This window comes from Myripristis murdjan, chromosome 13 (genome assembly GCF_902150065.1).
Source record: "Myripristis murdjan chromosome 13, fMyrMur1.1, whole genome shotgun sequence".
Taxonomy (NCBI): Eukaryota; Metazoa; Chordata; class Actinopteri; order Holocentriformes; family Holocentridae; genus Myripristis; species Myripristis murdjan.
Window position 1 is genome coordinate 6,384,435 of NC_043992.1, and position 26,930 is coordinate 6,411,364.

At 42.1% G+C, this 26,930-nt stretch overlaps 1 protein-coding gene across 1 annotated transcript; it reads right to left on the reverse strand.

Moving 5' to 3' along the window:
* LOC115370469 (scavenger receptor cysteine-rich type 1 protein M160-like) lies at positions 1–25,494 on the reverse strand. The gene is made up of 12 exons (XM_030067495.1): positions 25,340–25,494; positions 24,584–24,616; positions 24,160–24,459; positions 19,127–19,432; positions 18,735–19,031; positions 8,793–9,098; positions 8,401–8,697; positions 3,344–3,649; positions 2,958–3,248; positions 1,117–1,422; positions 695–1,025; positions 1–181 (listed from the first exon to the last, which is right to left on the reverse strand). Exons 1-12 carry the CDS (start codon positions 25,380–25,382, stop codon positions 1–3), a joined length of 2,997 nt encoding a protein of 998 aa, XP_029923355.1. The 5' UTR covers positions 25,383–25,494.
* Between the last annotated feature and the right edge of the window lie 1,436 nt (positions 25,495–26,930).

Sequence of the window (26,930 nt, forward strand, 5' to 3'; positions counted from 1 at the left end):
TTATCTGAGCAGATCCAGGTTGAACTGAGGGCAAATGGACTTGTGTGTAGATGCTTGAAGATGTTTCATCTCCCATCCAAGAGACTTCCTCAGCTCTGACTGACTAGCGGGGATTGGAACCTCTGCAGGGACGTTATCCAGACCATCAGTCCCATGGCCAGGTTGGTGCTCCTGGCTGTTGCTGGGATCACAAGAGGGGTCAACAACCGCAGTCTTTAGTTTCACTGATGTGTAGCCTCAGGATGGTATGGAGAATAATACAGGACAGCCAGAAAACTGCACCGCTTATCTAGACAACCATCAGGTCAAGACTCCGCAGTTTACCTGCACCTGAAGGAAAAGGTACAGTCTTTCAAGGACAATGACATTCATATCTTGGATAGAGAGGAAAAACAGTTGAAAAGAGGAGTGAAGGAAGTGATCTATGTTAAGAGAGAAAAACCATCTCCCAACAGAGGAGGAGGTCTCAGACATCATCGATCTCCAGCCTACAACACTGTCCTGTCATTCCTTCACAAGAGGTTCAACCATTCGCTCTTGGCCTCTTGTGACACCAACAACTGTCGTTCACCCCCGGACCCTGGATAATGATGAAATACCTGGGACTCCCCACCAGTCTGTCAGAACTGAAGAAATCTCTTGGATGAGAGGTGAAACATCTTCAAGGATCTACACAAACGTCCAGTGGCCTGACCTGGATGACTGAGAACCTTCACAGATACCTGAGCAGATGATCTCCAGGTTGTAAAGAGTCTTCAAATGCGGTGAGTAGACACACTCCCTCAGTGTAAATCCAGACAGAAAACAGGAAGAGCTGAGATACCACTTATATTCATGCAAGGGATCCTGTCTCCTTTCTGCTGAGACAGCAGAGCCACAGCCCAGCTGTCTGCACACTGCAGTGGCTGACTTCAGGTTCAAGTCAAAATCTAATTCATCCACTGGTCTCCAGACTCCAAGGTGTTTCATCTCCAGTCTACCAGCACAGCGGCTGGCTCCTCCCACCAACCTGACATCATCAGGCTCTGAACAGAGACAAGACAGTATTTAGTAAAAGCAAGTTCCTTTGATGTGAACATGAATGAAGTCAGATGGGAGCTGCAGCTCCTCTTCTACCTGAGCAGGTGAGTCCAACAGCTTTGCCAGGTGAGCAGGTGTTTCTAGCTGAGCCTGAGCTTCCACAGTCCAGGAGAGAGGACTCATTGCCTTCACACTGGAACTCTCTGGTCCACATTGGAGCCTCCGCTTCTCCATAGAGCGCCCCCTGGAGGACTGAAGGAGGCCCACAGCCAAGCTCCCTACAGAGCACCTCTGCATCCTGCTGGTCAAAGTCAGCTTCACACACTGAGGACCACGACTGGTCAGACTTCACCTCCACTCTGCCTGAGCACAGACTATTCCCATTCACCAGCCTCACAGACTCTGGAGAGAGATTGTCACCCTTATCCACAGTTACAGTGTCAAAAGGCAGAAAGTTTATTGCTGTATGTCTGTGGTTTTGGTCTCTGGAAGGATTTTGATCATTTGTGGAACATTTCTGCCATCATGAGTGAGAGAATCCTGAAGTTGTGAAGCTGCTATTGAGCCTGTAGCTTTTAGCATGGAGCTACTGCAGGCATCTATTAGCTTAGCAACTATTTATTTGGATGGTGATAGATTTTCTGAGATTCTTTTTATTTGTATTTTCAATTTGCACATTAAAAACCTGAATGGAAACACTGAAAATATCACAAAAAAGTTTCTATGCTTGGGGGAGGTGGAATAGTTGGTGTATGGATAAAAGGAAAATGTGAATAAGTTGCTATGGAAACAGATTTAGCGAATAAACGGTGACGTTCATCATCACGTGATTTCTGTTCCACTGGACAGAGGAAAAACAGATGACAACAACAGCCGGTCTGTTTGGACCAAAGAAAAGACTTTAACTTTTCTTGAACTAATTAAAGGAAACAATATTAATGCTGTACTGGACAGCAAACAGCAAAGTTTTGATTTTTGACGGACATGCCTGTAATACGTCGTCACGCTGTGCCCTCTTCTTCTGCAGTGATATAATGTCAAACGGCTGGAGAATTAGCGCCACCTATTGCTCACCTCGATGAACCAACTCCAAATATTCACATAACAGAAGTGGATGGAAACGTGCATCAATTTGCATTTTGTTTAGCTGATTTTCTGAAAATTTGGTTAAAATTTGCAGTATATTTGGATGGAAACCCAACTACAGACAGTTTTGTGATGCCACTGTTTTTTTTTTCTGTTTCATTTTTTTTCTTCAATGCCAATATCTTGGTTTCCTAGATCTGAATCTGTTTTTTTCCCTCTTGAGTTTCAGCTCTCTGAAGCTCAAAGTGTCCTCTCAGGGTTTGACCGGGACAGAAGAGCCTTGGCCTTCCTCACCACAGGCTTCTTCATGATTCCAGTTAGTTGTATCTGCTTTACACCAGTAACCTCACTGGTTGGTTTCACCAAGCTGCCCAGTCTGCTGTTATTCTGCCAGACCAGGTTCAATATAAAATGTCACAACAGATTCAGTGTAACTGGGGAGAAAGTAAATCAGAATTTCAATGTAAACCTAAAAACGCCAAAGCAAAGTTTGTGGACCACAACAGCTTTCAGATATTTTCAGTTGTCTACCAGTTCAGTTTGCTTGTGTTTTATTACAGCAGGTTTGTAAATGAGTTGGAACCTCCTGAAGTCTCTTACCATGTCCTGAGATCAGACAACATTCAGCTGCAGGAAGAATCCATCACACCCTGACACAAAGTCATCAACAACATGGCTGTCTGTTTCCCCGCTGGAAACATTTCCACTGGATTTTACTGGGAGCTGACCAGTACAATACAGTCTCTACTATAGCAGTTAGACTGCTTACTAAAGGACACATCAGTAGAAGACTGTGTGTGTGTGTGTGTGTGTGTGTGTGTGTGTGTGTGTGACGCCACTGATGATATTACCTGAGCAGGTGATGTCTAAGCTGTCAGTGTAGAGAGACAGCGTCTCAAAACATTCCTTCAGTGAGGATCCAGACTGATAACATAAATATCTGATCTCCCACACAGATCTGTATAAGGAACCCCTTCTCCTCTCTGCTGACACAGCAGAGCCACAGTCCAGCTCTCTGCACATGGCAGCTGCTGTCTTCAGATTCAACTCAGACTGCACACCCACTGGTCTCCACTCTCCCAGGCGTTTCATCTCTAGTGTGCCATTACAGCGGCTGGCTCCTCCCACCAACCTGACAGGCTCTGTTCAGAGATAAGACAGTAATTAGTAAAAGCATTAAAGTTCCTTTAATGTGAACATGAATGAAGTCAGATGGGAGCTGCAGCTCCTCTTCTACCTGAGCAGGTGAGTCCAACAGCTTTGCCAGGTGAGCAGGTGTTTCTAGCTGAGCCTGAGCTTCCACAGTCCAGGAGAGAGGACTCACTGCCTTCACACTGAAACTCTTTGGTCCCCATTGGAGCCTCCCCTTCTCCATAGAGCGCCCCCTGGAGGACTGAAGGAGGCCCACAGCCAAGCTCCCTACAGACCACCTGTGCATCCTGCTGGTCAAAGTCAGCTTCACACACTGAGGACCACGACTGGTCAGACTTCACCTCCGCTCTGCCTGAGCACACACTATTCCCATTCACCAGCCTAACAGACTCTGGAGAGAGAGAGAGAGAGAGAGAGAGAGAGAGAGAGAGAGAGAGAGAGAGATTGGCATCCTTAACCACAGTTCAGGCTGTTTTCATTCAATATTCGTACAAATTCCTACGAAAAGTACTGCACTATAATTCATATATAACCCACGTAATTGCAGGCTGGTCTTTCTGTGAAAACAAAATAAATGGCAGACATTCCTTTTATTCTCAGTGAAAAATGCAATATTTTAAGATAGCTTATGCATTCAAATGCATTTTGATAACATTTTTAGCGGGTTTTTAGCGGGTGGAAAAACCATGGAAACACGTCAAAATAGCACTAAAGATTTATATATATATTTTTCATTTTTCATAACACATCTTTATTCATGATATAAACATAGGCTACATGTTAAGGTTATACTTTTGGTGTTGAAAAACTACCGTATGTATGTTTTCTAAACCTAATTTCACAACTTATACCGTAACCCGGAAGAAGGGTACCAGAACTACAATCTGCGCGGAGTTGCAACACACAGAGGTGTCATGCGCCATAGGTTTTGTAGTTCTAACATGTTAAGTCTATTATATGATGTTGTGATCACTAATTTTTCAATCGTCATTACAGTTTTTGGGTGTGGGAAGAACGCCTGTTTGGTCAGATTTTTTTTTTTTTTCTTAAGATAGTGAAATAATGTTTTTTCCATGTTTCCATGACACTAGTCAGTGGCGCCCCCTATTGGTTTGCCATGGGGTATGATAGTAGAGGTCAAGAGCTTTCCAAAAATGTTGACCCCATGTCTGTGCCATTTTTTGTTGCTGCACTGTAAGCCTTTAAAAGTGTCTCAGGTGGCCATATTAAGTTAATGGGAAAATATGAAATATGAAACACTGACTAATTTATGGGGAAAATAAGCTTTGAAATGCCCCAAATTGAAAAGTATGACTGTATAAGACTAACATCAATATTCTAAATAAATTTGGCCATTAAATACCCCTTAAAGACGTTTGACTGATTTTATCAAGCTTGGCCCTAAAAGAGGTCTGCAGATGTACATCTGAGACAGCCTTGGCTTGGAGCACGATGAAAATCAAACTTTGTCATAGAACAACAATGAAGACATTGTTTGAAAGGTCTTGACCTATGGAGTAACATATCTCAGTGTGAGACCAGTGGGCAGTTCCTGCTCCTCAGGAATGCCCTTTGAACCTTGCACCTGAGACACTTTTAAAGGCTTACAGTGCAGCAACAAAAAATGGCACAGACATGGGGTCAACATTTTTGGAAAGCTCTTGACCTCTACTATCATGCCCGAAATGAATGAGTTCGCCGGTGTGGTAAAGAAACTCCGCCGAGAAGGACGTGACAAATCTTCCCACCACCAAGCCATAACCGAGGCAGACTGCCAGAAGATTAAGTACTTTCAGGCACGAAGTTCAGACACACCTTGGGGGCTTGTCTAAAGTCTGGTTTTGTCCCATAGCTTCATATGGGACGCAGGGCGAACGAGGGCAACAGCAAATTAAAGCCCAACTCCTTTAGCATTAACCAAGACGAAAATGGCCTAAAATATGTCACCCTGAATGCACAAAAAATCTCAAAGATGCTGCCGCAAAAAAACATAGAAAGCCTGCGGGGATTCATATATGAGCAGCCTGCGTGCAGCAGCATGGTGGAGGGGCGCAAGGGAGTAATTTCGCCTAGGGCGCCAAAATAGGTAAGGCCGGCACTGCTCTCGATCGTTTCTGCAGATTGTGCTCTTGTGTTCACTGATTCGTTGCTTTAATTTTCTAGTGGTTTTGCCGATATATGCCAGTACACATGGGCACGTGTGGCTCGAGGCTGTGACCGCCTGTGAGGACTTTGGGGCAGGGGAGGGGCTCGCGGCAGCACCCGCTGCTCGCTGAGAACATGTTAGTCTCCAAAATACCAGAAAAGTCTCCAATAACACCAGGAAAAGTCACTCGATTTGTCGCTAGTTGCTTTTGACAAAAAAAAAAAAAGTCGCCATGGGGAGTTGGAAAGTCGCCAGATTTATTGAGAAAGTCGCCAAGTTGGCAACACTGGCTGAGTTGCCGGAGCTCTGCCTACTGGGCGCTGTTTGGCCTGCGGCGCTGCCTGTCAAGTGCGTGTGACACGCTCGTGCACTGTAGTATCGATACTTTGGCAAATGAATATCGTATCCGGATACAGCCTTTTAGTAGCGATAATTTTTGGAGTATCAATACTTTTGACAACCCTAGTCAGCTCTAGCTCAGCTAAGTTTATCTGGTTATAAGATCAGCTGGAAGGCTTTCTGTTCCCTCCAGGGGGCGATGGTCTGCCTCTCCTCCACTTATCATCCCAGTCTAACGGCCAGACACAGCGGCTGAATCACGAGCTGGAAACCACGCTACGCTGGCTCATCTCCCAGAATCCCACCACCTGGAGTAAGAACTTCATTTGGGTTGAGTATGCTCACAACTTGCTGTGTACCTCTGCATCTGGTCTGTTTTTTTGTTTTTTTTTCTTTTTCCAGTGTTTTTGGTTGCCAGCCCTGTCATGGGATTACTCCATGCCTTCTAATAAGTAGGTTGCACCCAGATCCTCGGCTCACAGCAAAGGAACACACAATTCTGTGTTAATCCCATCTTGCTGGCAGATAGGATCAGTGGCGGCGCCAGAGATTTTTTCTTGCTGGTGCTGTAGTGGGGCTGAATCATACAGTGATGGGGCTGATGGATGTACCTTTAGTTGCGCAAAAGCCAGACGCGCGGGATTCAAAAGTAAGTTTCAGATATGTTTTTACCAATGCCGCTATTGATTCACAAAACAACAGGGTTTTTCATGTTTAATTTACAAGTGAATTGCGTCAGCAACATGAGAGACAACCCGGGCTACACAAGAGCATAAACATTAACTTAACAGAACTTCCAAGCCGGAGTGCACATCAGTCACACACCAATCCAGCAATCAGTATTAAATGCGTGCTTTTCAACTTAAAAACAATGCCTACTACTATTCATATTACACTGACAGACAACAACGCCAACAGACAGCCTACATTAAAGTCAAATAAGGAAAACAGCAGATGTGAGGCTTCGTAGGAGTTGTAGGACAAATCGTATGCAATAAACAAAACTATAATTAAAACAAAAACCAAGAATCACCCTTTGGAACTCCATAAGCAAAACCAGCAGGCTTAACAGCAGTAACCGAGTGACATGTTCTGTCTCTAACCATCTCCTCCGCCGCGTTTCAGCACCACTGACAACGCAACACCTACAACAGGTTATACACACACACACTTCAATCAAAAGCGCTGTCCATGGTATCAAGTTTTCATTAACCGCAGCCTACACATTTTACCAGGGATGGTTTTTGCTATGGGCAATGTGGGCAACCGCCCAGGGCGCAATCTAGGCTACTTGGGGGCGCAAGAGCGCCCTCAAAAAAAAAAAAAAAAGAAATAAAGAAAGAAAAAAAGAAAAGTGGGTACTCAAAAAAAAAAAAAAAATCATCAGTTTTCTAGACTTGCCTACCATATTGACCCACATAAAGACGACCCTGATTTTAAGACGACCCCTCTTTTTCAAGACCCTTTTTTAAAAAAAAAAAAAAATAGGCTACTTTTTACATGGACAAAATCTTGTTTGAAAAAAAAAAAAAAGCCACCGGCCTGCATCGGCCGTGGCACCGGTCGGCATAAGGCGGGCTGGCTGCAGCACCGGTCGGTACCGTCAGGTCTGCTGGATCTGACAGGTGAGGAGACTCCACAAACACTGAGGATGCTCGTCACAACAGTGAGGAGCACGAAAGATCCAGTGGTTTCAACCACCTGGAGAATGTCCCCGCAGGTTAAACAGCTGGGACTCCCCACCCGTCTGTCAGAGCTGGAGAAGCTTCTTTGATGAGAAGGGAAACGACTTAAAGAATCTACAGAGAATCCAGTTGATCTCGATTCCACCCTACATGGGTTAGGGTTAGGGTTACTAACTAATTATATGAGAAAAATGTAAATGTCTGAACACCAGAGTTTGCAATTCTCAACCCAAACCCTGTCAGACTCAACCCGATCAGATTGGTTCAGGCTCAGTTTATTCCATTATTCCTGCAGAGTTGAGAGGGCTGGGTTCTCTGCTGCAATGGATAAATGAGTTGAAGTTGAAGTTGAATGTACTGTTTGGGCAGGCAGGGGCTCTTCCACAGTTGTGGGTCTGGTGATGTGTCAGAAAATAGAGCACGTGGGGAAAAAAAGACTTCCACCAAGTATGCACCTGTGCCTCCAGATGCACCTCAGGAATTGAGGAATCCTCAAAGATGGCGATTAAGATCAATTTTGGGTCACAGGCAGGAGGACAGAGGAGAGAGGGGGTGAGGAACAGCCTCTCGGCTGTTTTCAGTCAGCTGTGCGTGTAGAAAATAAACCAACTAGCCAACAAGGCAGGGGTAGAGATGCATTCACAAAGGAAAAGCCAGGATTTCTGGTCGGACAGAGAAACACACCTGCTTTTAAACAATATGAAAGACTCAGGTGTCAACAGGTTTTCGGATCTGTGCAAATATCGTAACGCTGACATTTTCAATAACGTGGTTGAAGGAATGAAGGAGGGAGGCTATGTTCACACCATCAAGCAAATCGAAGTTTGCATGGCTGCATGTAAACGGGGACATTAGTGGACTATTCTCCTTCATTAGCCATGTAGACAGCTTGGAAGGAATATTGTGTTTTTCACAATAAGGGTAAAAGCCAGAATATTTTGCACATGTATACATAGTCATTGACGATATTACCTGAGCAGGTGATCTCCAGTCTGGCATAAGCAGCCGCAGACCTGATCTCTATACATTCCCTCAGTCTAGATCCAGACTGAAGACAGGAGTATGTGATATCTGACACAGGCATATGTAACATTTCTGATGTTTTTTTTGTTGAAACAACACCACCACAGTCCAGATCTCTACACACTGCAGCTGCTTCCTGCATGCTCTCCTCTAAAACTCCAAACACCACTGGTCTCCACTCTCCCAGGTGTTTCACCTCCAGTGTACCATTACAGCGGCTGGCTCCTCCCACCAACCTGACAGGCTCTGTTCAGAGACAAGACAGTAATTAGTAAAAGCATTAAAGTTCCTTTGATGTGAACATGAATGAAGTCAGATGGGAGCTGCAGCTCTTCTTCTACCTGAGCAGGTGAGTCCAACAGCTTTGCCAGGTGAGCAGGTGTTTCTAGCTGAGCCTGAGCTTCCACAGTCCAGGAGAGAGGACTCACTGCCTTCACACTGGAACTCTTTGGTCCACATTGGAACCTCTGCTTCTCCATAGAGCGCCCCCTGGAGGACTGAAGGAGGCCCACAGCCAAGCTCCCTACAGAGCACCTCTGCATCCTGCTGGTCAAAGTCAGCTTCACACACTGAGGACCACGACTGGTCAGACTTCACCTCCACTCTGCCTGAGCACACACTATTCTCATTCACCAGCCTCACAGACTCTGGAGAGAGAGAGAATACCATGTTAGGACACCAAGACCTTGAGGAACACCACAGAAAAATTCATGCTTTGATTTGGTTTCAAAAACTTTTGATGTTTTGATTTCTGTAAGAACTGCATTTTGTCCTGGAAATGTGTCAGAAACTGGCCCTTATTATCAGTTGACCTGGAAAACCAGACATCCTTTTGTTAGCTCCTGATTCCTTTGTTGAAAGCTCAAGAACAGACCGGAGTCAGTCTTCAATTTTCTGATGCAATATTTATTATGGTCACATATAAAGCAAGGCAGCGCTGGTCTCAGTGTGACAGAGCTCTTGCAGGATCTCAGTCAGAATGAGCCCGAATATCAGGAAATGATACACATTTATGTTCTTGGGCTGGGCCTGCCCCGTACATAGGTTGGACTTAAACAAAACCGAGAATAATTGGCCAGTTACCCGGACATGGACAGGCCAACCACTGTCCATGCCTTGTTGCTGGAATGTGTGATGCTAGTGTGTGGATGTTGACTGGGCTTGTGTCTAATGCAATAGACCTAACAAACAAGATAGAGAAAATATGTCTGGCTCCAGCTTTATCTGCCCTCTGCTAGCAGTCAAGCTGTTCTGAATAATACAAGAAACATTGAACTCTAACATACATTGGATACTACAAGAGACATGAACTATAAGGCCAATTATAACAAAGTGACTGAGCCGAGCTCAACGAATCCAAAACACGAGGCTTAATTGGTTGCACAAAGACCAAGTCAGGATCAGCAGACACGGATTCATCAAGCCAGCTGAAACCTATCCAGGATAAGTGTGCGCACGGGGCTTCCTCAGATAGACCCCGCCATCGATCACAGATTCACCGATCCACCATGGCAACCAGAGCGGCGTACTTTTCCGCGTCGGAGGCAGAAATCCTCATGGAGGCTTACGAGGAGCTGAAGGATCAAATCAAAAAGAAGGGCAACACAGCCACTGTTATAAACAACGAGACAAAGCGTGGCAAAGTATTGCAGACCGCCTGAATGCGTAAGTAGTGCACAAATACACACTCACTGCTCCGCTGAAACCATCACAATTACAATCCAAATAGTTAATTAACATCTCCGAAAACATAGCTGTACTCTGATTATTAATCACTTGAAATTGTAAGTGAAATTGACTGCAGATGTGAGTGAAATTGTGTAAATGTAACTCCATCAGACTGTATAACAATTTGATAAATAGATGAGCTCACTGACTTAATAGAATTTCCCTTTGGGATAAATAAAGTTCCTCTTATCTTATCCTTACATTTGCTCCTCATGCTCCATGCTCTGCTGTTTCATTAGCCTATATATATATGCAAGTGTGCTTGTGTGTGTGTGTGTGTGTGTGTGTATGCTGATTGTTCATATGTGTATATACATGTACACACATACATAGATACATACATACATAAATACATACATACACACACACACACACACACACACACATATATATATATATACATATGTAAAAATATTTTATTACTTGTGATGTGCGTTGATTGGTTTAATAGTCTTCATCTTATAATTTCAGATGGTCTGCAATGCTGACTGTCTGATCAGCAATGTTGTGGCAAAGTGGCCCGGCTCAGTCCATGACTCCTGAGTCTTTCAGACCTCCGGAATCTATCAGCGCCTATCACAAGGTGAGCCGCACAACCTCTATCAATAACCACTTTTTACATCATGGCTGTGTCAAGAATGTCACTCTATGTATGTAGGGAGCACAGCAGGCCTACAATCATGCCCATGCCAGATATGGGCCAGGATTGAAATGACCTTTGGCCTCCTGAAGGCATGCTTTCACTGTCTTCAGGACTTAAGGGTCAGCCCTTTGAGGGCACGTGACATCACTGTGGCCTGTGCTGTCCTCCACAGTGTGGCCTGCCTGAGGAAGGAGAGGACCCCCAGAGTGCCATCACACATAGACTGGGACAATCATGCATCTTCCCTGATGACGACAGTGGTCGGCTGCTCAGGGACCAACATGTGTTAAATTATTTTAGTTAACATGCATGCTTTAAATTTAAGTTAAATATGTCCTGCAGTGGCAGAGACACATGCTGTGAATTTCAGTTAAATATGGCCTACATTGGCAGAGGATTTTTTTTTCTTTTTTTTAATTCAATTTAAATTGATTTGGCCTCTTATGTCATTTGTGCTGTATACTGTGTGTATACAAACTTGCTACTGCATCCATTCATGTGTCTGTTCATTTGTTGTGTATGGATTTGTCCTGCATTTATTTCAGTGTGCAGACATGCAGGGTGTATTACATACAGACCTTTGAATGTGTTTTTATTCTTGTGTTGTATAATATGCTTTGATTCCGTGCTTTCTATCTTGTAGAGTCACTGTGTGACTTCAGTTTTGAAAGGAGCTGATGGTTTACCTGCTTTGATTTATCCTTATTCAATAAAGGAATAGCATGTTACTCTTTGATGTGTATTTATATTTATATGGGATGTGTATTTTATAGTCTATGGGAAACTAAATCATCTAATGATTGCAACATCATCTAACATCATCATTTATCTACAATGATTGAAATTAATGATCACAAATGTTTAAATAATGACAGGGAGTCTAGTTTTGACACCTTCCTAAAATAATTGCCTAAGTCATTTTTTGTTAAAAATGAGTTTTTTGCCTAAATCGTCTCCTCTTGATGCTGGCCACCTCTGGTAAAAATGCCAGCTTCCTCAGTTGAACAGATCATGCCAGTGTGTCAAAACTGTGACTTAGGTAGTTGTATTTTGCCTAAGTCAAAAGAAAATGTGACTTAGGCAATTTTATGTTATTTAGGCTATTTTAAGCGTTTCAGGATGGCAGTGGTATCAAGAAAAAAGAAAATTTCAATGATCCAGGGCTCATCCTCAATTGGTAAGTGATGAGGTTTAGTATAACATTGGCATATAACATATTAGAATTGCCTAAATCAACAAAGGCATGTTCAGAAATTTGCCTAAGTCATTTATTTCTGTTATGTTACATAATTGACTGACATTGTTTTTAGTATGTCTGTATTCATTTTTTTATAACCTTTTTGAGTGAAATTATCAATAAATATCATTCAGTTAAGTTTTGGGGGAATTTTTTGTGTCTCCTGAAAAACCTGAAAAAATGACTATCCTGGAATTTAGCCTGGTCTGGAGCAGGCTAGCTCCACAGAATAAATCTCCATGGTAACTAATGTCATAACATATCCCACAATCCACTATCCCACTTTTGTGCAAGGGGATAAAGGATAAATTAATCCAGGATAACAAAGATATCCCAGCTTAATCCCTTATCCTAGTTTTGTGCAATGCCCCTCTGCTTTGTGAAATGGACCCCTGCTACAATGTTTTCAAAAACAGTTTAAAATCAACTGTTGAACATTAATTCTAAACTCTAAAAATAACAGCTCTCAATGAGCCAAACCTATAGGTCTAAATTGTTTAAGAGACTTATTGCACCATTTGTGGGAACCTTGTTCAGTGCAATATGATCTTTTCTCTCTCCTGTGGGCGCCGTTCTTGCATTAGCTCATTGTTGTGTTGTGTGTGTTGTGTTGTGTTGTGTTGTTGTGAATGCGCGAGCTGATGACGTCGGGCCGGGCGTCGCATATAAATTAACATTACAATTATATTAATTATAATTATATTATATTATTATATTTCATTTTTTGCAGAAATTGTGAAATCAAGCGAGACCTGCATATTTCGCAAAATATGCAAAATATGCGGGAATTATGCGCCCTTTTGGAAAATAATTGACCCCCACATAATCAGCGACATTTTGGTGATTTATGCGGGAATCGCATAAATCGCATAATCGCGTTTTTCTGGAGGGTCTAACTACGGGTCATTTTATACAGCAACGTCCAGTTTGACAAAATGCTCTGCCTGCAGTGAAATGGCTACTATGGGGGCCAACATCATCACACAGGAATCAAATGTGGCTCATTGAATCCACAAGAGTCTCAGCTTTCCAGTCAAAGCCAACTGATGCAACTCCAAGACTGTTTAGGCCCCAGTCTGCACAAACACACCATTTTACAACAGGCCACAAGAACACATTTGGACTGCATGCAAACAACTTCATGTAGTACCCCTCCAGCCCCTTTAGGAACGCCTGCAGTTTCTGTATACATTCGGCAGGTGGCTCCATGCCAGCGAACCTGTGCCACACTGCAGAGGCCACTAAAGTAATAACTATTAGTGCTAGTGCCGCGCGGGGCTCAACTTATCGATCACGGAATTGCGGACGGAATCGCGGAATTAGCCAAATAAAACGGAATCTATTTTTAACTCGGAATTTGACATAATAACAACTGAACACCGCACCGCACAAGACAAAAGGCAAAGAAACTTTCCAGCTACAGCAGCGCACTGACATAGATTGTGTAACAAAGTGAAGAAGTGCCACTCTGCTCTAGTTTCACTGGCTAACAGCAGCACACTGGCTTAGCTTGTCTATTCAGAGAAGAGGTATCACTTCGGCTTATTTTTCATATTCAATCTGTGTTATCACAGGCATACTACTGCTCATTCATTGGTAGTTGAATTGTTCGGTCTGTTTGATAAGTAATTTACATTTTTGAAACAAATAATAATTTAACATATTGTTAAATTATTGGAGTCAAGCTTACTGGTAAACATCTACTCCTTCAAGATAATTTATTATGTTCTACAACTCATAATACTACATACCGAGTGTTTGAGCAACATATCTCCTCTGTGCTACAAAAGATCTGACGTAACCCCCCAAAGTCCTCTAGCCCAAAATTTTGCACTTTGGACTAGAGGAACCAAAGTTCAGTGTTTATGTTTGCAGCTAATTTTAAATATTAAACCAAATGTTCTGTGACACTTTTTGCACAAGAGAACGGTTTCAATATTCACTTTATTTTTGTGAGAATTTTTGTACTTCTAAATCCGTACCTCTCTTGTTCTTTTGCACAATAAATGCTCAAGAAATTACATTATATCTTTGCTTTTTTTGTTGTTATTGTTTTTAAAACAATTTAGCCTTGCAAAGGGTCTAAAAAACCCATTTAGAAACACTTCCATGATAAGTTTTACACCGCAACATTTATACCACGATATATACCGTTACCGTGAGGGATGCAATTTATACCGTGATATGAATTTTTGGTCATATCGCCCAGCACTAATTAGTGCCGTGCCTCAAAAAGACATCTAAGGCAATGTCCATATCCATGTTTTTAAGTTTCCCCTGTATTTTTCGAGCACACCCTCCCAGTTCTTAACTCATAACCAACAAAGACTCACAGATAGTTAACACCATTTCTTTTCTGTGATAAATTCTCTGTCAAGCTTTAAAAAAACAAACAAACAAAAAAAAAAACAAACAAAAAAAAAACACCACTCCTATTCCAACTGCAAATGCTTCACAATGCTTTTCCAAGTGACCTTTTGTGGTGGCAACGTCTGCAATGAAAGAAAGCTCACAAGAGACAAGGTGTCTTGCTGCAATTTGTTTGTTCATGAATTGGTCGTATACCATCAGAGCTGTTGGAGGCAGTGAATGACATTCCATTTCAGAAGTTTTTTTTTATATTCTTCTGCAGCTTTTGATTTCTTTGCGTGTTGTTTCAGTTTGGTAACCGCTGCTTACACAATGTTTGTCTAACTTGTACCTTGTACCTCTTCAGTGACATTTCAGAATACTCCATAATGTATTCCCCTGTTTTTGTATTTTACACCTTTGCAGAAATCACACCGAATTCGTTAAATCCATTATTTAGTTTTTCAACATCTGCTTAATTTTTTTTTGACAAGTACAGGTAAATCATCTGCATAAGCTTTCAAGTAAGTTTTGCCTCATAGTTTGGTCAAAGCAATCCCTCAATACAATTCCTAATTTGGTTAAATTGTTTGTTGTATTAACACTGGATCAATAGACATTGCATATAACATTTCTGAGAAAGAGCAGCGCTGTGAAATGCCTCTATTTACTTTGCAAAGGGCACTCAGATCTCTGTTAATCTTCAGTACACTCAATGTTCTGGTTACAAAACCATGATCATGGCAATAAAACCTTTGCCTGAAGCCAAAAAAACAAACAAACAAACAAACAAAAAACCTCTAGAGTGTTCCAGCAGTAGAGGTCTTCAATCCAATCAAATACCCTTTCTTGGTCCAATGAAATGAGACCAATATTTGTTTTGATAATCTGTCAATATCTGCCAATACCATTACTGTCTTGATAATGAGCTTCAAATAGCAGAGAAAACTGCAGCACTGACTTCAGAGCTGCTTTTTTTTCTCAGTCATTTTCAACTGCCTCAAGACAGCAACGCAGCAACACTGCAGCTGAGCACAGCTCATTTTAAGAGCAACACGCCCATGGAGCTTAGATGGACTCTGCTGTTTCCACAAGGGGGCGCTGGACGGTGAAATGACAACTGAGCCGCTTGGAAACAAGAAAAGACACTTCTGTCTCACTTGTTTCAGTCTGTTGGCCAGATGTTTGGACAGGAGCTTGTAATCAAAGCACAGGAGCGAAACAGGATGCCAGTTCTTAATATCATGTAGATCATCCTTCTATGGTAGTAAAGTTATAAAAATGGATGGAATGAAAGTGGCGTTTGAGAAACAGCTAAACTCCAGGGTGGACTATTTGCGTGACTTGATGGACAAGGTAGTCATAGAAAACAGAGACTGCCTGAAAGCTGAACTCGCCAAAAAACTAAGGAAATCCAAGACAACTTGGATCTGGAGATCAGCCACCTAGTGGCAAGAATTGAACAAATGGACGCTAAGATTGATCGGGTGAACGCTAAAGTGAACACACGTTTTGACGTGGAAGTATCTGTGGTTATCTCCTGTATACATTATGAGGACGGGGAAAACGTTGCAGGTTTGGTGAACGACCTGCTTGCTGAGGGATTACAACGGGAGAGTTCCCGCAGTGTTAGCAGCAGAAAGGCTGAGAGAAAGGGAAGGATGGCCCGGTGTGATCAAGCAGGAAGTTGGAATTTGGCTCTGTACAGGCCAAGGTGAATATGTTAGAACAAAGGTTGAAAAATTATGAGAAGTATCGTAAAGTTTATATCCAATCTGCCAAATCTCACTCCAAAAGGCTGATCGAGTTGAATTTCAGGACTTTGTCTCTGGGTGTCAGTTTTACATCACAGGGAACAGGAGAATCTGAAGACGCCCAACAGGTGATAACATTAACTGAGACAGGGAACAGAGACGGACGGAAAGTCCTGAACAATTTACTCCTGTTCACTGGAACAGAAATGGATGGACAAATACGAACTCTTGATATTACTGAGCTTCAATGCGGACCTCACTCCCCACAACGAAACACATTTAAAATACATGGATATATTTGGTTTGGCTGTAAAAGAAAAACTCACATCAAGGCCCCTGATGGGTCGGGGGGAGTGGGTATCTTGATTAAAAATTTAATTTTTTTTTAGGGTTAGGGTTTTTTTTTTTTTTTTTTTTTTTTAGTTTTTTTGCCTGTTTTTATTTATTTATTTATTTTACACCTTTACACCAGTAACCTCACTGGTTGGTGGCATTCAATATAAAGTATCCAAACAGACTACAGACTCAGTGTAACTCACTTGTGTTTTATTACAGCAGGTTTGTAAATGAGTTGGAACCTCCCGAAGTCTCTTCCCATGTCCTGAGATCTGACAACATTCAGCTGCAGGAAGAGTTCATCACACCCTGACACAAAGGGCTCTATTTTCGCAGACTGGGTGAGGCGGGGGCGCAGCGCAGCTGCGCTTGGCCAACTGGGTGTGGCCAAGTGGATTTTGCAATTTTGGCACATGGAAGGAGAGAAGGTGTGGAGTGGGTTTGACACAGCTGATTCACTTTAAACCAATCAAATGAGCCCCTGGCCTCGCCTTTAAAATGCGCTGCATGAAGGCGTAATGAACGTTTACACAATTGACAAGGGGGTCTAGTGCTGCAGACAGAGCGGACCCGGCGTAGTGCAACTTTGGCTGACAGGCGCGCAGTGTGCACACGTCACCAAAACCTCATGGGTAGGTTTCCGGAATGTCAGGCACATTAACAATGCAATAATTACAGACAAAAAACACTGTACCACATCAGGGCCATGCAGAGATATCTGGAGGGGCAGGTGCTCAAAGTTTAAAGGGGGCACATGGAACACAAATTTGAAACACCATACAGAAACGTACCTTACAATATAACTGGTTGAACTGTAGCAACATTTGCTACAATTATTCCTAGTGCTGATAATGAAGTAAAAAATAATTGAATGATGTATTTAAATATTTTTGTGATTTTATTCAGTTTGACTATCCACTTTGCACAAGACAGCAAGGTTCTAAAAGTTACATATTTTGTATGCATATTATATCTAATTTGTGTTTAAATGTTATAAACAAACAAGTACTGATATGTTTAAATGAGAGGTTGAGAAAATCACAATTCAAATTCTTCTAATTGTTGGAACAAAATTTTGACACAGTTTGAAAGTCCAAAGCCTTACCTTTCTCATGATGTCTTATATTTTCCGCTTGGACTTACTGTCATTGAGATAAAAGCATTTGTTTGACCACTGCTTTTAAGTGACTCTTTACCAAGCACCACTGTCACTCATGCTGTGTGCTTTGTAGAACCTCATTTCTGATTCAGGCCAGAAAAGCCCCAGTGGCACAGTGGATAGTGTCTCTGCCTGCCATGCAGAAGACCAGGGTTCAACTCCCCACCTGGGCAAGAGTGACAACACTACACAACCCACAAACAGCATACGGCTGCTGGTTTAGCGCATATCCAGGCAATTGCAATGGTGGCAAGCACATTCAAAGTTTCTCCAGAAACTTTACAAAGTCTTATTGTTGTTGCATTTATACTGTAATAGTCCAAAATTATGTGAATATGCATATTGCATAGTTTTAGTGAAATAACAGTCTATGCCTCATTGCCTCAAGAAACATAGGAAAAACACTGCTTGAGAGTAAAATAATATATGACATCTCTCTAATGCACTTTGCCCATGATAAGAGAAACATACAGAAACAAAAAGAAGCCTGACATACTTTTCCCCCACATCACACTGTGTGTGATTAACTCACTCACTCACTCGTCCGACTCTGCACACAGACGACACAGAGGATGCTCATTGCTCACTTGACTTCGTCAGTCGCCTTGCAAGAATACACCACGCACAAACGAATACCGCTGCAAAACCAACTCACCGGACCAGCTGTTTACTCCCTTGGGTCTCCCTGGATCATGTGACCGACCAAGGTAGATCTAAATTATTATTATTTTGTTTTATTTATTATTATTTTGGGCCACAGAAACAGACTTTCTCACACACACACACACACACACACACACACACACACACACACACACACACACACACACTTACAAAAAAAATAAATAAATAAAAATAAAAAAACATAACTTTGAAAAAAAGGGCACTTTAGGCATCAAGGGGCAAAGGGGCAGGTGCTCCAGCACCCTCTTTTGACTGGGAGCTGATCAGTACAACACAGTCTCTTCTATTGCAGTTAGACTGCTTATTAAAGGATACAACAGTAGAGGACTGTGTGTGTGTGTGTGTGTGTGTGTGTGTGTGTGTGTGTGTGTGTGACGCCATTGATGATATTACCTGAGCAGGTGATGTCTAGGCTGTTACGAGTATCTTGAAGCTGAAGCTCCAAACATTCCCTCAGAGCGGATCCAGACTGCAAACAAGAAGCTATGATCATCCCCGCAGGCCTATATGAGGACTCCTGTCTTCTTACTGCTGAGACAGCAGAGCCACAGTCCAGCTCTCTGCACACTGCAGCTGCTGTCTTCAGGTTCCACTGACCATATGAAACATCCACTGGTCTCCACTCTCCCAGGTGTTTCACCTCCAGTGTACCATTACAGCGGCCGGCTCCTCCCACCAACCTGACAGGCTCTGATCAGAGACAAGACAGTATTTAGTAAAAGCATTAAAGTTCCTTTGATGTGAACATGAATGAAGTCAGATGGGAGCTGCAGCTCCTCTTCTACCTGAGCAGGTGAGTCCAACAGCTTTGCCAGGTGAGCAGGTGTTTCTAGCTGAGCCTGAGCTTCCACAGTCCAGGAGAGAGGACTCATTGCCTTCACACTGAAACTCTTTGGTCCACGTTGGAGCCTCTGCTTCTCCATAGAGCGCCCCCTGGAGGACTGAAGGAGGCCCACAGCCAAGCTCCCTACAGACCACCTCTGCATCCTGCTGGTCAAAGTCAGCTTCACACACTGAGGACCACGACTGGTCAGACTTCACCTCCACTCTGCCTGAGCACACACTATTCCCATTCACCAGCCTCACAGACTCTGGAGAGAGAGAGAGAGAGAGAGAGAGAGAGAGAGAGAGAGAGAGAGAGAGAGAGAGAGGCTCACAGTTTATAGAAAACGAAATGACTCACCCCCACCCCCCCACCCCCCTGCCACCCTAACCCTAACCCTAACCCTTACCTGAACCCTCACCGCAAGAAAGAAAATCACTTAAAGGGCACAAGATGGAAGAAGTTAAGTTCACCTCTTCTGGGATACAATGTGCTGATGTTACTCTGATTTTCAGTTGGACACTAAGGTCAGGTCTAGTTCAGCTAAATTCATCTGGTTATAATATCAGCTGGCATATACAACAGATTCAGAGACACTGTTGTATGTCTGTAAATGATGTCATTACCGGAGCAGTTGATCTGCACACTGGTCCGAGAGGGCTTAGACAACGAGCTTGAACACTCCCTCATATTTGATAGAGACTGAATACAGATGGGATCAGATGTGATCTGATACACAAGTTGGTGAGAGGGATCCTTTCTCTCTTCTGTTGAAACAACAGAGCCACAGTCCAGCAGTCTGCACACTGCAGCTGCTGTCTTCAGGCTCCATTCACTGTTCCTATCATCTGCTGGTAGCCAGTGACCATTTTGTTTCACCTCCAGTCCCCCAGTACAGCGGCTGGCTCCTCTCGCCAACCTGACATCATCAGACTCTGAACAGAGGCAAGACAGTCATTAGTACAAAATTAAATATTTTTCTAATTTGGAAAAGACTACTATTTCTCCTTTTTAATTATCTCAGTCAGTTTGTTTTCTGTTTTTACCTGCTGAACTATGTTCTGCTTCAGTGTGGAGTCCTGAGGAGAACAAGCAGAAAGTAAAGCAGTGGTAATCGCCCCCACAGATATGGGTTACTACGGTGGTTCTCAAATTTTTTTCAGTAATGTAACCCCTTTGAAATATTTTTTCAGCCAGTTTCGTCCGAATAGTGTAACAGACACACACACATATATAGAATATTTAAATTCCCCACGTCTTGTGTCTGTGTCTCCTTCAAGCTCAGGTCCTGGAAGCCTGAGGGTTCTGTGCAGTATCTCAGCTGTTCCAAGGACTGTGCTCTTCTGGACAGAGATCTCAAATGTTGTTCTTGGAATCTGCTGGAGCTGCTCTCCCAGTTTGGGGGTTGCAGCCCCGAGAGCACTAATTACTTCCGGCACCACTGTAGCCTTCACTCTCCAAATCTTTTATAGCTCTGTCCCATGGGATCTTGGCTCTGTCATTCTCAGCCACCTTTATAGGTGTTATCCATTTTAACCCTGGGACTTCCAGCCCCAGTTTGGCACAGATGTTCCCCTACACTATGCCAAATACAGGTTTTAAATGATGATTTCATTTATTAAGGGAAAAAGGCTATCAAAACCTACCTGGCCCTATGTGAAAAAGTAATTGCCGCCCCTTGTTAAATCATGACTTAACTGTAATTGACCACATTTTTTTGGAAAGCTGAGTTCAATTTCACAAGCCACACCCAGGCTTGATTACTGCCAGACCTGTTGGATCAAGAAATCACTTAAATAGAACCGGTCTGACAAATTGAAGTAGGATAAAAGATCTCAAATAGCAACACATAATGCTGCAATCTAAAGAAATTCAAGAACAGATGAGAAAAAAAGTAATTGACATCTATCATTCTGGAAAGGGTTACAAAGCCACTTCTAAGGCTTTTTGACTCCAGTGAACCACAGTGAGAGCCATTATCCACACATGGAGAAAACTTGGAACAGTGGTGAACCTTCCCATGAGTGGCTGGCCTACCAAAAATACTCCAAGAATGCATAAACGGCTCATCCAAGAGGTCACAAAAGAAGCCAGAACAACATCTAAAGAACTGCAGGCCTCACTTGCCTCAGTGAAGGTCAGTGTCCATGATTCAACAATAAGAACGAGTCTATGGATATTCTCATTTATCCAGGTCATCGTTCTCTTTGGGCAAAAATGAATCATAGGCAACTGGACTTGTATTAGTCTTAGGAAGACGTTTCGCCTCTTATCCAAGGGGCTTCATCAGTTCATGCGCATCGGTCTTTCTAGTCCGCACTAGTCTGACAAAGGACAGTGGGGTAAGGTCCAGGTATTTAACCTCTGTGGGAGTGTCCACCCTAATGCCTGTGGGTGTGTTCATGCAGGCACTGGTTTCACTTGACCATTGTGATGGTCTAGTGTTGACGACAGTCGTTAGGTGCTGGTTTCACAGTCGTCAGAGTCAGGTGAAACCCTGGTGAACGACGATCGTTGAGAGTCGTCTGAGGTTAATTTGTTGAACCTCCTGGGTACCGATGAAAGGGCAACATTATAGATTGGAGATAGGTGGTGCCGCAGACCCCCTCCCCTGTTGAGGGTTGGTTTTTCCACTTTCACATATATGGCCTCTTTTACTCCTCTCTCAAACCATCTATCCTCCCTGTCCAAAATCTTAACATTGCTGTCTTCAAAGGAGTGTGCCTTTTCCTTTAGATGTGAATAGACAGCTGAGACTGGATTTAGCTGAATTAAAACATTTCTGTAAAGAAGAGTGGGCCAAAATTCCTCCACAGCGATGTGAAAGACTCATTGCCAGTTATTGCAAATGATTGATTGCAGTTGTTGCCGCCAAGGGTGACACAACCAGTTATTAGGGTTAGGGGGGCAATTGCTTTTTCACATAGGGCCAGGTAGGTTTGGATACCTTTTTTCCCTTAATAAATGAAATCATCATTTAAAAAATGTATTTTGTATTTACTGTGGTTATCTTTGTCTAATATTAAAATTTGTTTGATGATCTGAAACATTTAAGTGTGACAAATGTGCAAAAAAAAAAAAAAAGAAATCAGGAAGGGGGCAAATACTTATTTACAGCACTGTATATGTCATAGTTACAGTAGAGAGGCAGGGAGGGCAGGGGAGAGAGAGGATGACATGCAGCAAATGGCCTGGGCCCGGATTCAAACCCAGGACGCTGCAATCAGGACTCAGCCTTAAGTGGTGGCCACTCTAGCCCATATAAAGAGGTCCAGCCCAGCCCCATCAGTGAAACAACAACCTGATACTGAGGAGATTTGGTTGTTTCTGTTTCTGCTTCTTCTTCCTCAACCACTGATCCACTTTCTGGATTTTGTTTGTCTTGTCTTCCCTGTCAGGGGGTAGGATTAAATAAGTTTTTACTTCTTCCTACGCCTTTTCGAGCATGTTAATGATGATAGATGCATCTTGTTTTATTTCATTTTTCTTAATTTTACTTTATTTTTGGACCTTTGTTTTCTTATTTACCTTTATTTAGTGTGATGTGGTGTTACAGGAGCGACTCTGCATAAGGAGGTTGGTGGAGGATGTGTCAATCAACACAACTTTTTTTGCTGAGTTCAAATCCAAGTAAGGCGATCGATGATCACGACAGCATAAATAAAGCATAAATGCCAAAAAATAATCAAAAAAAAAAAAAAAAAAAAACTGGGGACCCCACATTATCTAACATTACATAGACCTATTTCATCTGTTTTTACAAAGGTTGTTGAAGGGTTGATAATCAGTTGAAGGAGTTCCAAATTGCGAATGATATTTTCACCTCATAATAGTTCGTTTTCAGGAAATAACTTAGTACCATCATGGCATGACTAAACCACGTCAGCTTGAATCAAGATCGGCTGGACTATTTGTAGATTCTTGAAGATGTTTCACTTCTCCTCCAAGAACCTTCTTAAGTTCAGAACTGAAGCGTCCTCAAGAATCTACAAATAGTCCAGTTGATCTCGATTCGACCACTCTTATTTTGTATTTATGTCAACAATCTAGGCCCAGACATTCCAAATGCATGTTTTCATTTCTATGCAGACAATACAGTCATTTACCATTGTGTAACAAACAAAGTCTCTTGAGTTTCTGCAGTCTGAGTGTTATTTTCAAATGCTAGGAAGACATTAGGCTCTCTCCCTAACGTCAAAATTCTTGCAAGAAAGTCCACCTGAAATAGTGTACCAATGCAAGTATCAAGGCATTTTAACTGATGAACATTTATCTTTCAGCTCTCACTCTGATAACCTTGTCAAGCAGTTAAAACTTAACCTAGGTTTTTATTTTAGGAATAGATCATGTTTTAGGAAAAAGCTGTTTGAGGCTACATTCCTCACATACTTGATTATGGTGACCTGTTGTATATGCATGCCTCTGCTAAATGTTTGCATGGGTTGGTCGGGGTGCAATGGTGAGTCAACCTCAGAGTGCTGTGACATGCCAGCGAGTTCAGTGGCCCTTTTTGGCCACACACAGACTCATGCATTGATTAATATTCATCTGTAAGTCTATTTTTGGTCTGATCCCAACTCACACCTATCAGTAAATCTCAATTATAGCCAGTATTTATGGTTTGCGCCACACTGACTTTACCATTGACTGTTCTTAAGGTCTGACTGAACTCACTGAACTTGCAAAAAATCTATCAAATTTTCTGCCCCTGCTGCCTGGAACCAACTGCAAGCTGATCTGCAGCTCCATCAGCTGATCTCACTTATAAGGCTTTTAAAAAATATATAGTAAAGGCTGTGGACACAGAACCCACTGGAGTTTCCATGTGTCCCACATTGTCACCACACTAGTGGTTAATGGCTAATCAAGCCGCACTGGATCACTGTATGTATTTCTACCTGTGGCCAACTGGGGGGCAGTATGAGGCTGCTGTATGTGTGTGTGTGTGTGTGTGTGTGTGTGTGTGTGTGTGTATGATGTCACTGATTTTATCACCTGAACAGGTGATAGCCAGGTTGTCACTAGAGAACTTTGGCGACGTGTCCACACACTCCCTGAAAGTAGATGCAGTCTGGAGACAGGAAGGTCTGATCTCCCACACAAGGTCAAAAGAAACGTCTTTCCACTGTGTTGCAACAACAGAGCCGCAGCCCAGCTCTCTGCACACCTCAGCTGATGAGGGCAGGTTCCATTCATAGTTTAGGGCATCCACTGGTTTCCATTGTCTTCGTCGTTTCAGTTCCAGTCTCCCAGCACAGCGGTTGGCTCCTCCCACCAACCTGAGGTCATCAGGCTCTGAAAAGACACAAGTCTTAGTCACAAGACAAAAGAATTAGTACAAAAAGAAATATTTTTCCTCATTTGGAGAAGACTACTGTTTCTTCTTTTTAATCCTCTATGTCCATTTTTTTCTCTTTACCTGCTGAAATGTGTTTTTTTTCAGCCTGGAGTCCTGAGGAGAGCAAGCAGAAAATAAGGCAGTGTTATAACCACTGTGAGGGCACTTTGGCAACTCATCTATCTCAATAACCATGCAGTTTCACTAAACTTACTGAGCAATAATATGACTATTTTATTCTAGATCACATTAATAATTTGATTAGTAATTAAAAAAGAGATTAGATGAACATGTGCAGAAAAGAACATGCTGCTGAACACAACATTAACACAGTGGTTAACAGGTAATCAGTAACATAAATGAATGTGAATAGTTTCACCCCGATCTATATTTCTTTCATATACTCAATTATATTACTTATAATTATCACTTACTCAGTTTAACTTAATTATTAACTTACTTTATTAACCTTTCTTGCCTTTTCAGAATTATTTATTTCAGGCTAGCCCCATCAGGGAGGGATGGGTATTAAGATCTCATCTTGATTTTTACGTTGCTATGAGCATGCACTGATATTGTCTGAGTTTTGTTAAAAATAACCATGATATAGTATAGCTCTTTATGTTTATGCAAGTTGAATTTGGATGACATGATGATAGTCATCTAACTGTAGTGAGCTGATTTGTCCATGTAATTTATTTCAGAGAGGACCCCAGCACTGAACTCATTTTGCTTCAGTTAGAGTTTTAGATAAGCAAAACCTGAATCGACAACAATCCACAGGACACCCAGCCCTTCCTAGTTGTTACTGGTGTTGGTATGAGATGAGAGTGGTACCTGAGCTGCAGAGCAGCAGCAGCAGCATCAACATGTGATCCATATCCAGTCTGTTTGTCGTCTGAACTCGGTGTCTCTCTGTCTTCTTTATGTTGGACACTCAGCTCTCCTCTGCTGCTCAGACCTGCTGCTTCCTGTCCATCTAGTTCCTCATCAGCTGGGGAGTCACGCTAACATGTTATTGTTATACCAACTGAACAGACTAAGAAATTAAAATTATACAATAATATTAATAACAATGATAAACAACATCATTTACCTCACTGCCTCTGACTGTTGCAGGCAAATGACAAGGTTGTACAAGAGAAGAACAATTCCATGCAACTCTGCTCTCCAGGCTGCTGCCTCCTCACCTGCTCCCCTCAAAGGTTTAAATCATTAGCTAAGTGCTCTGCTCTCCTCTCCCCCTGCTTTCTGCCCCCTGGTGGCCCGAACAGACATGGCAGCAACCATCTCTTACTGGATCCAACTTGTACTGAGGCTAAAGAGCTGCAATCTAAGTCCTCCATTAAACCCCTCAGTTAAATAAAGATGTATGCAGGAACTGGAGATAAGTCGCCTCACCACTGTGTTATTATAGCATTGGCATATAGAGGAGCGAAAAAGACATTTCTGAAATATATATATTGTTCATTATCACTTAAAAACATTAAAGTATAAGTTTAATGATGAGAGTTACAGTTAAGTTACAGAGCATGACATCATTCTGTCTGGAGACGAGGAAAGATCAAGAGATGGAATTACAGAAAACACTGGATTTTCTATTCCATTCTATTCTATTCTATTCTATTCTATTCTACTCCTCACTTTGCTTGTTATGTCACACCTGTCTACACGCAGCACCTCAATAAAAGCAATTTAAAAAACAAAGTAAAAGACATAGAAAACTTAATAAAGCCAATGGGAATAACAAAGCAGCACATTATTAAAAAAGCCCGTCTACATGAGTGGAACAAGTTTTTTATTTTTTTTATTATTATTATTATTTTTAGATGTGGTACAGTGTTAGCAGGTTACTTTATTGTTGTTAAAATAATACTGTTCTGTTACTTAACAGTTTTCCATCTTTAAATGTGTTTCCCCATCATGACACTTTGTTTTTGACCCCTTATTAGCCTGTAATGTAAATTTCAGTCTAATATTACCCACTTATAGCCATTGTTAATAATGGTAATTACATGGTATTACTTAATTATTACTTCTTATCAAACTCTTACTGTACTGATTTGAGATTCCAGAAAACAGATGAACACCTTGTGATTTTTTTTTTTTTATTAAAAAAAAAAAAAAAAAGCTTTAGACTGGATTATGGACCAACAGCTGAGGTTTCTTTCTTTCACTCATTTTATGTCTTTCACAGACACGAAACCACAAACACATACATGACACATAACAGTCAAACAGTGAACAACACCCCATAGGCCTTTAAGTTAAAAAAAAAAAAAAAAGACAAGAAAATTAAAATAAAACAAAGACAAACGAGAAGACAAACAGTGAAGTAAAGAGTAAAACACCGGGGCAGAGGGAATTCCAGGTCAGCCTTAATACTGGAGTAAGGCCAATAACAATTATTGTAAGTATTATTTACACT

Excerpts from the sequence above, each read along its gene's own strand:
- LOC115370469 (XM_030067495.1), bottom strand. The coding sequence starts at position 25,382 with ATGGATCACATGTTGATGCTGCTGCTGCTGCTCTGCAGCTCAG. Across the intron at positions 24,617-25,339 it reads GCTGCTGCTCTGCAGCTCAG|GACTCCAGGCTGAAAAAAAA; the intron begins GTACCACTCTCA and ends TGCTCTCCTCAG. Across the intron at positions 19,032-19,126 it reads TGTTGGACTCACCTGCTCAG|AGCCTGTCAGGTTGGTGGGA; the intron begins GTAGAAGAGGAG and ends GTCTCTGATCAG.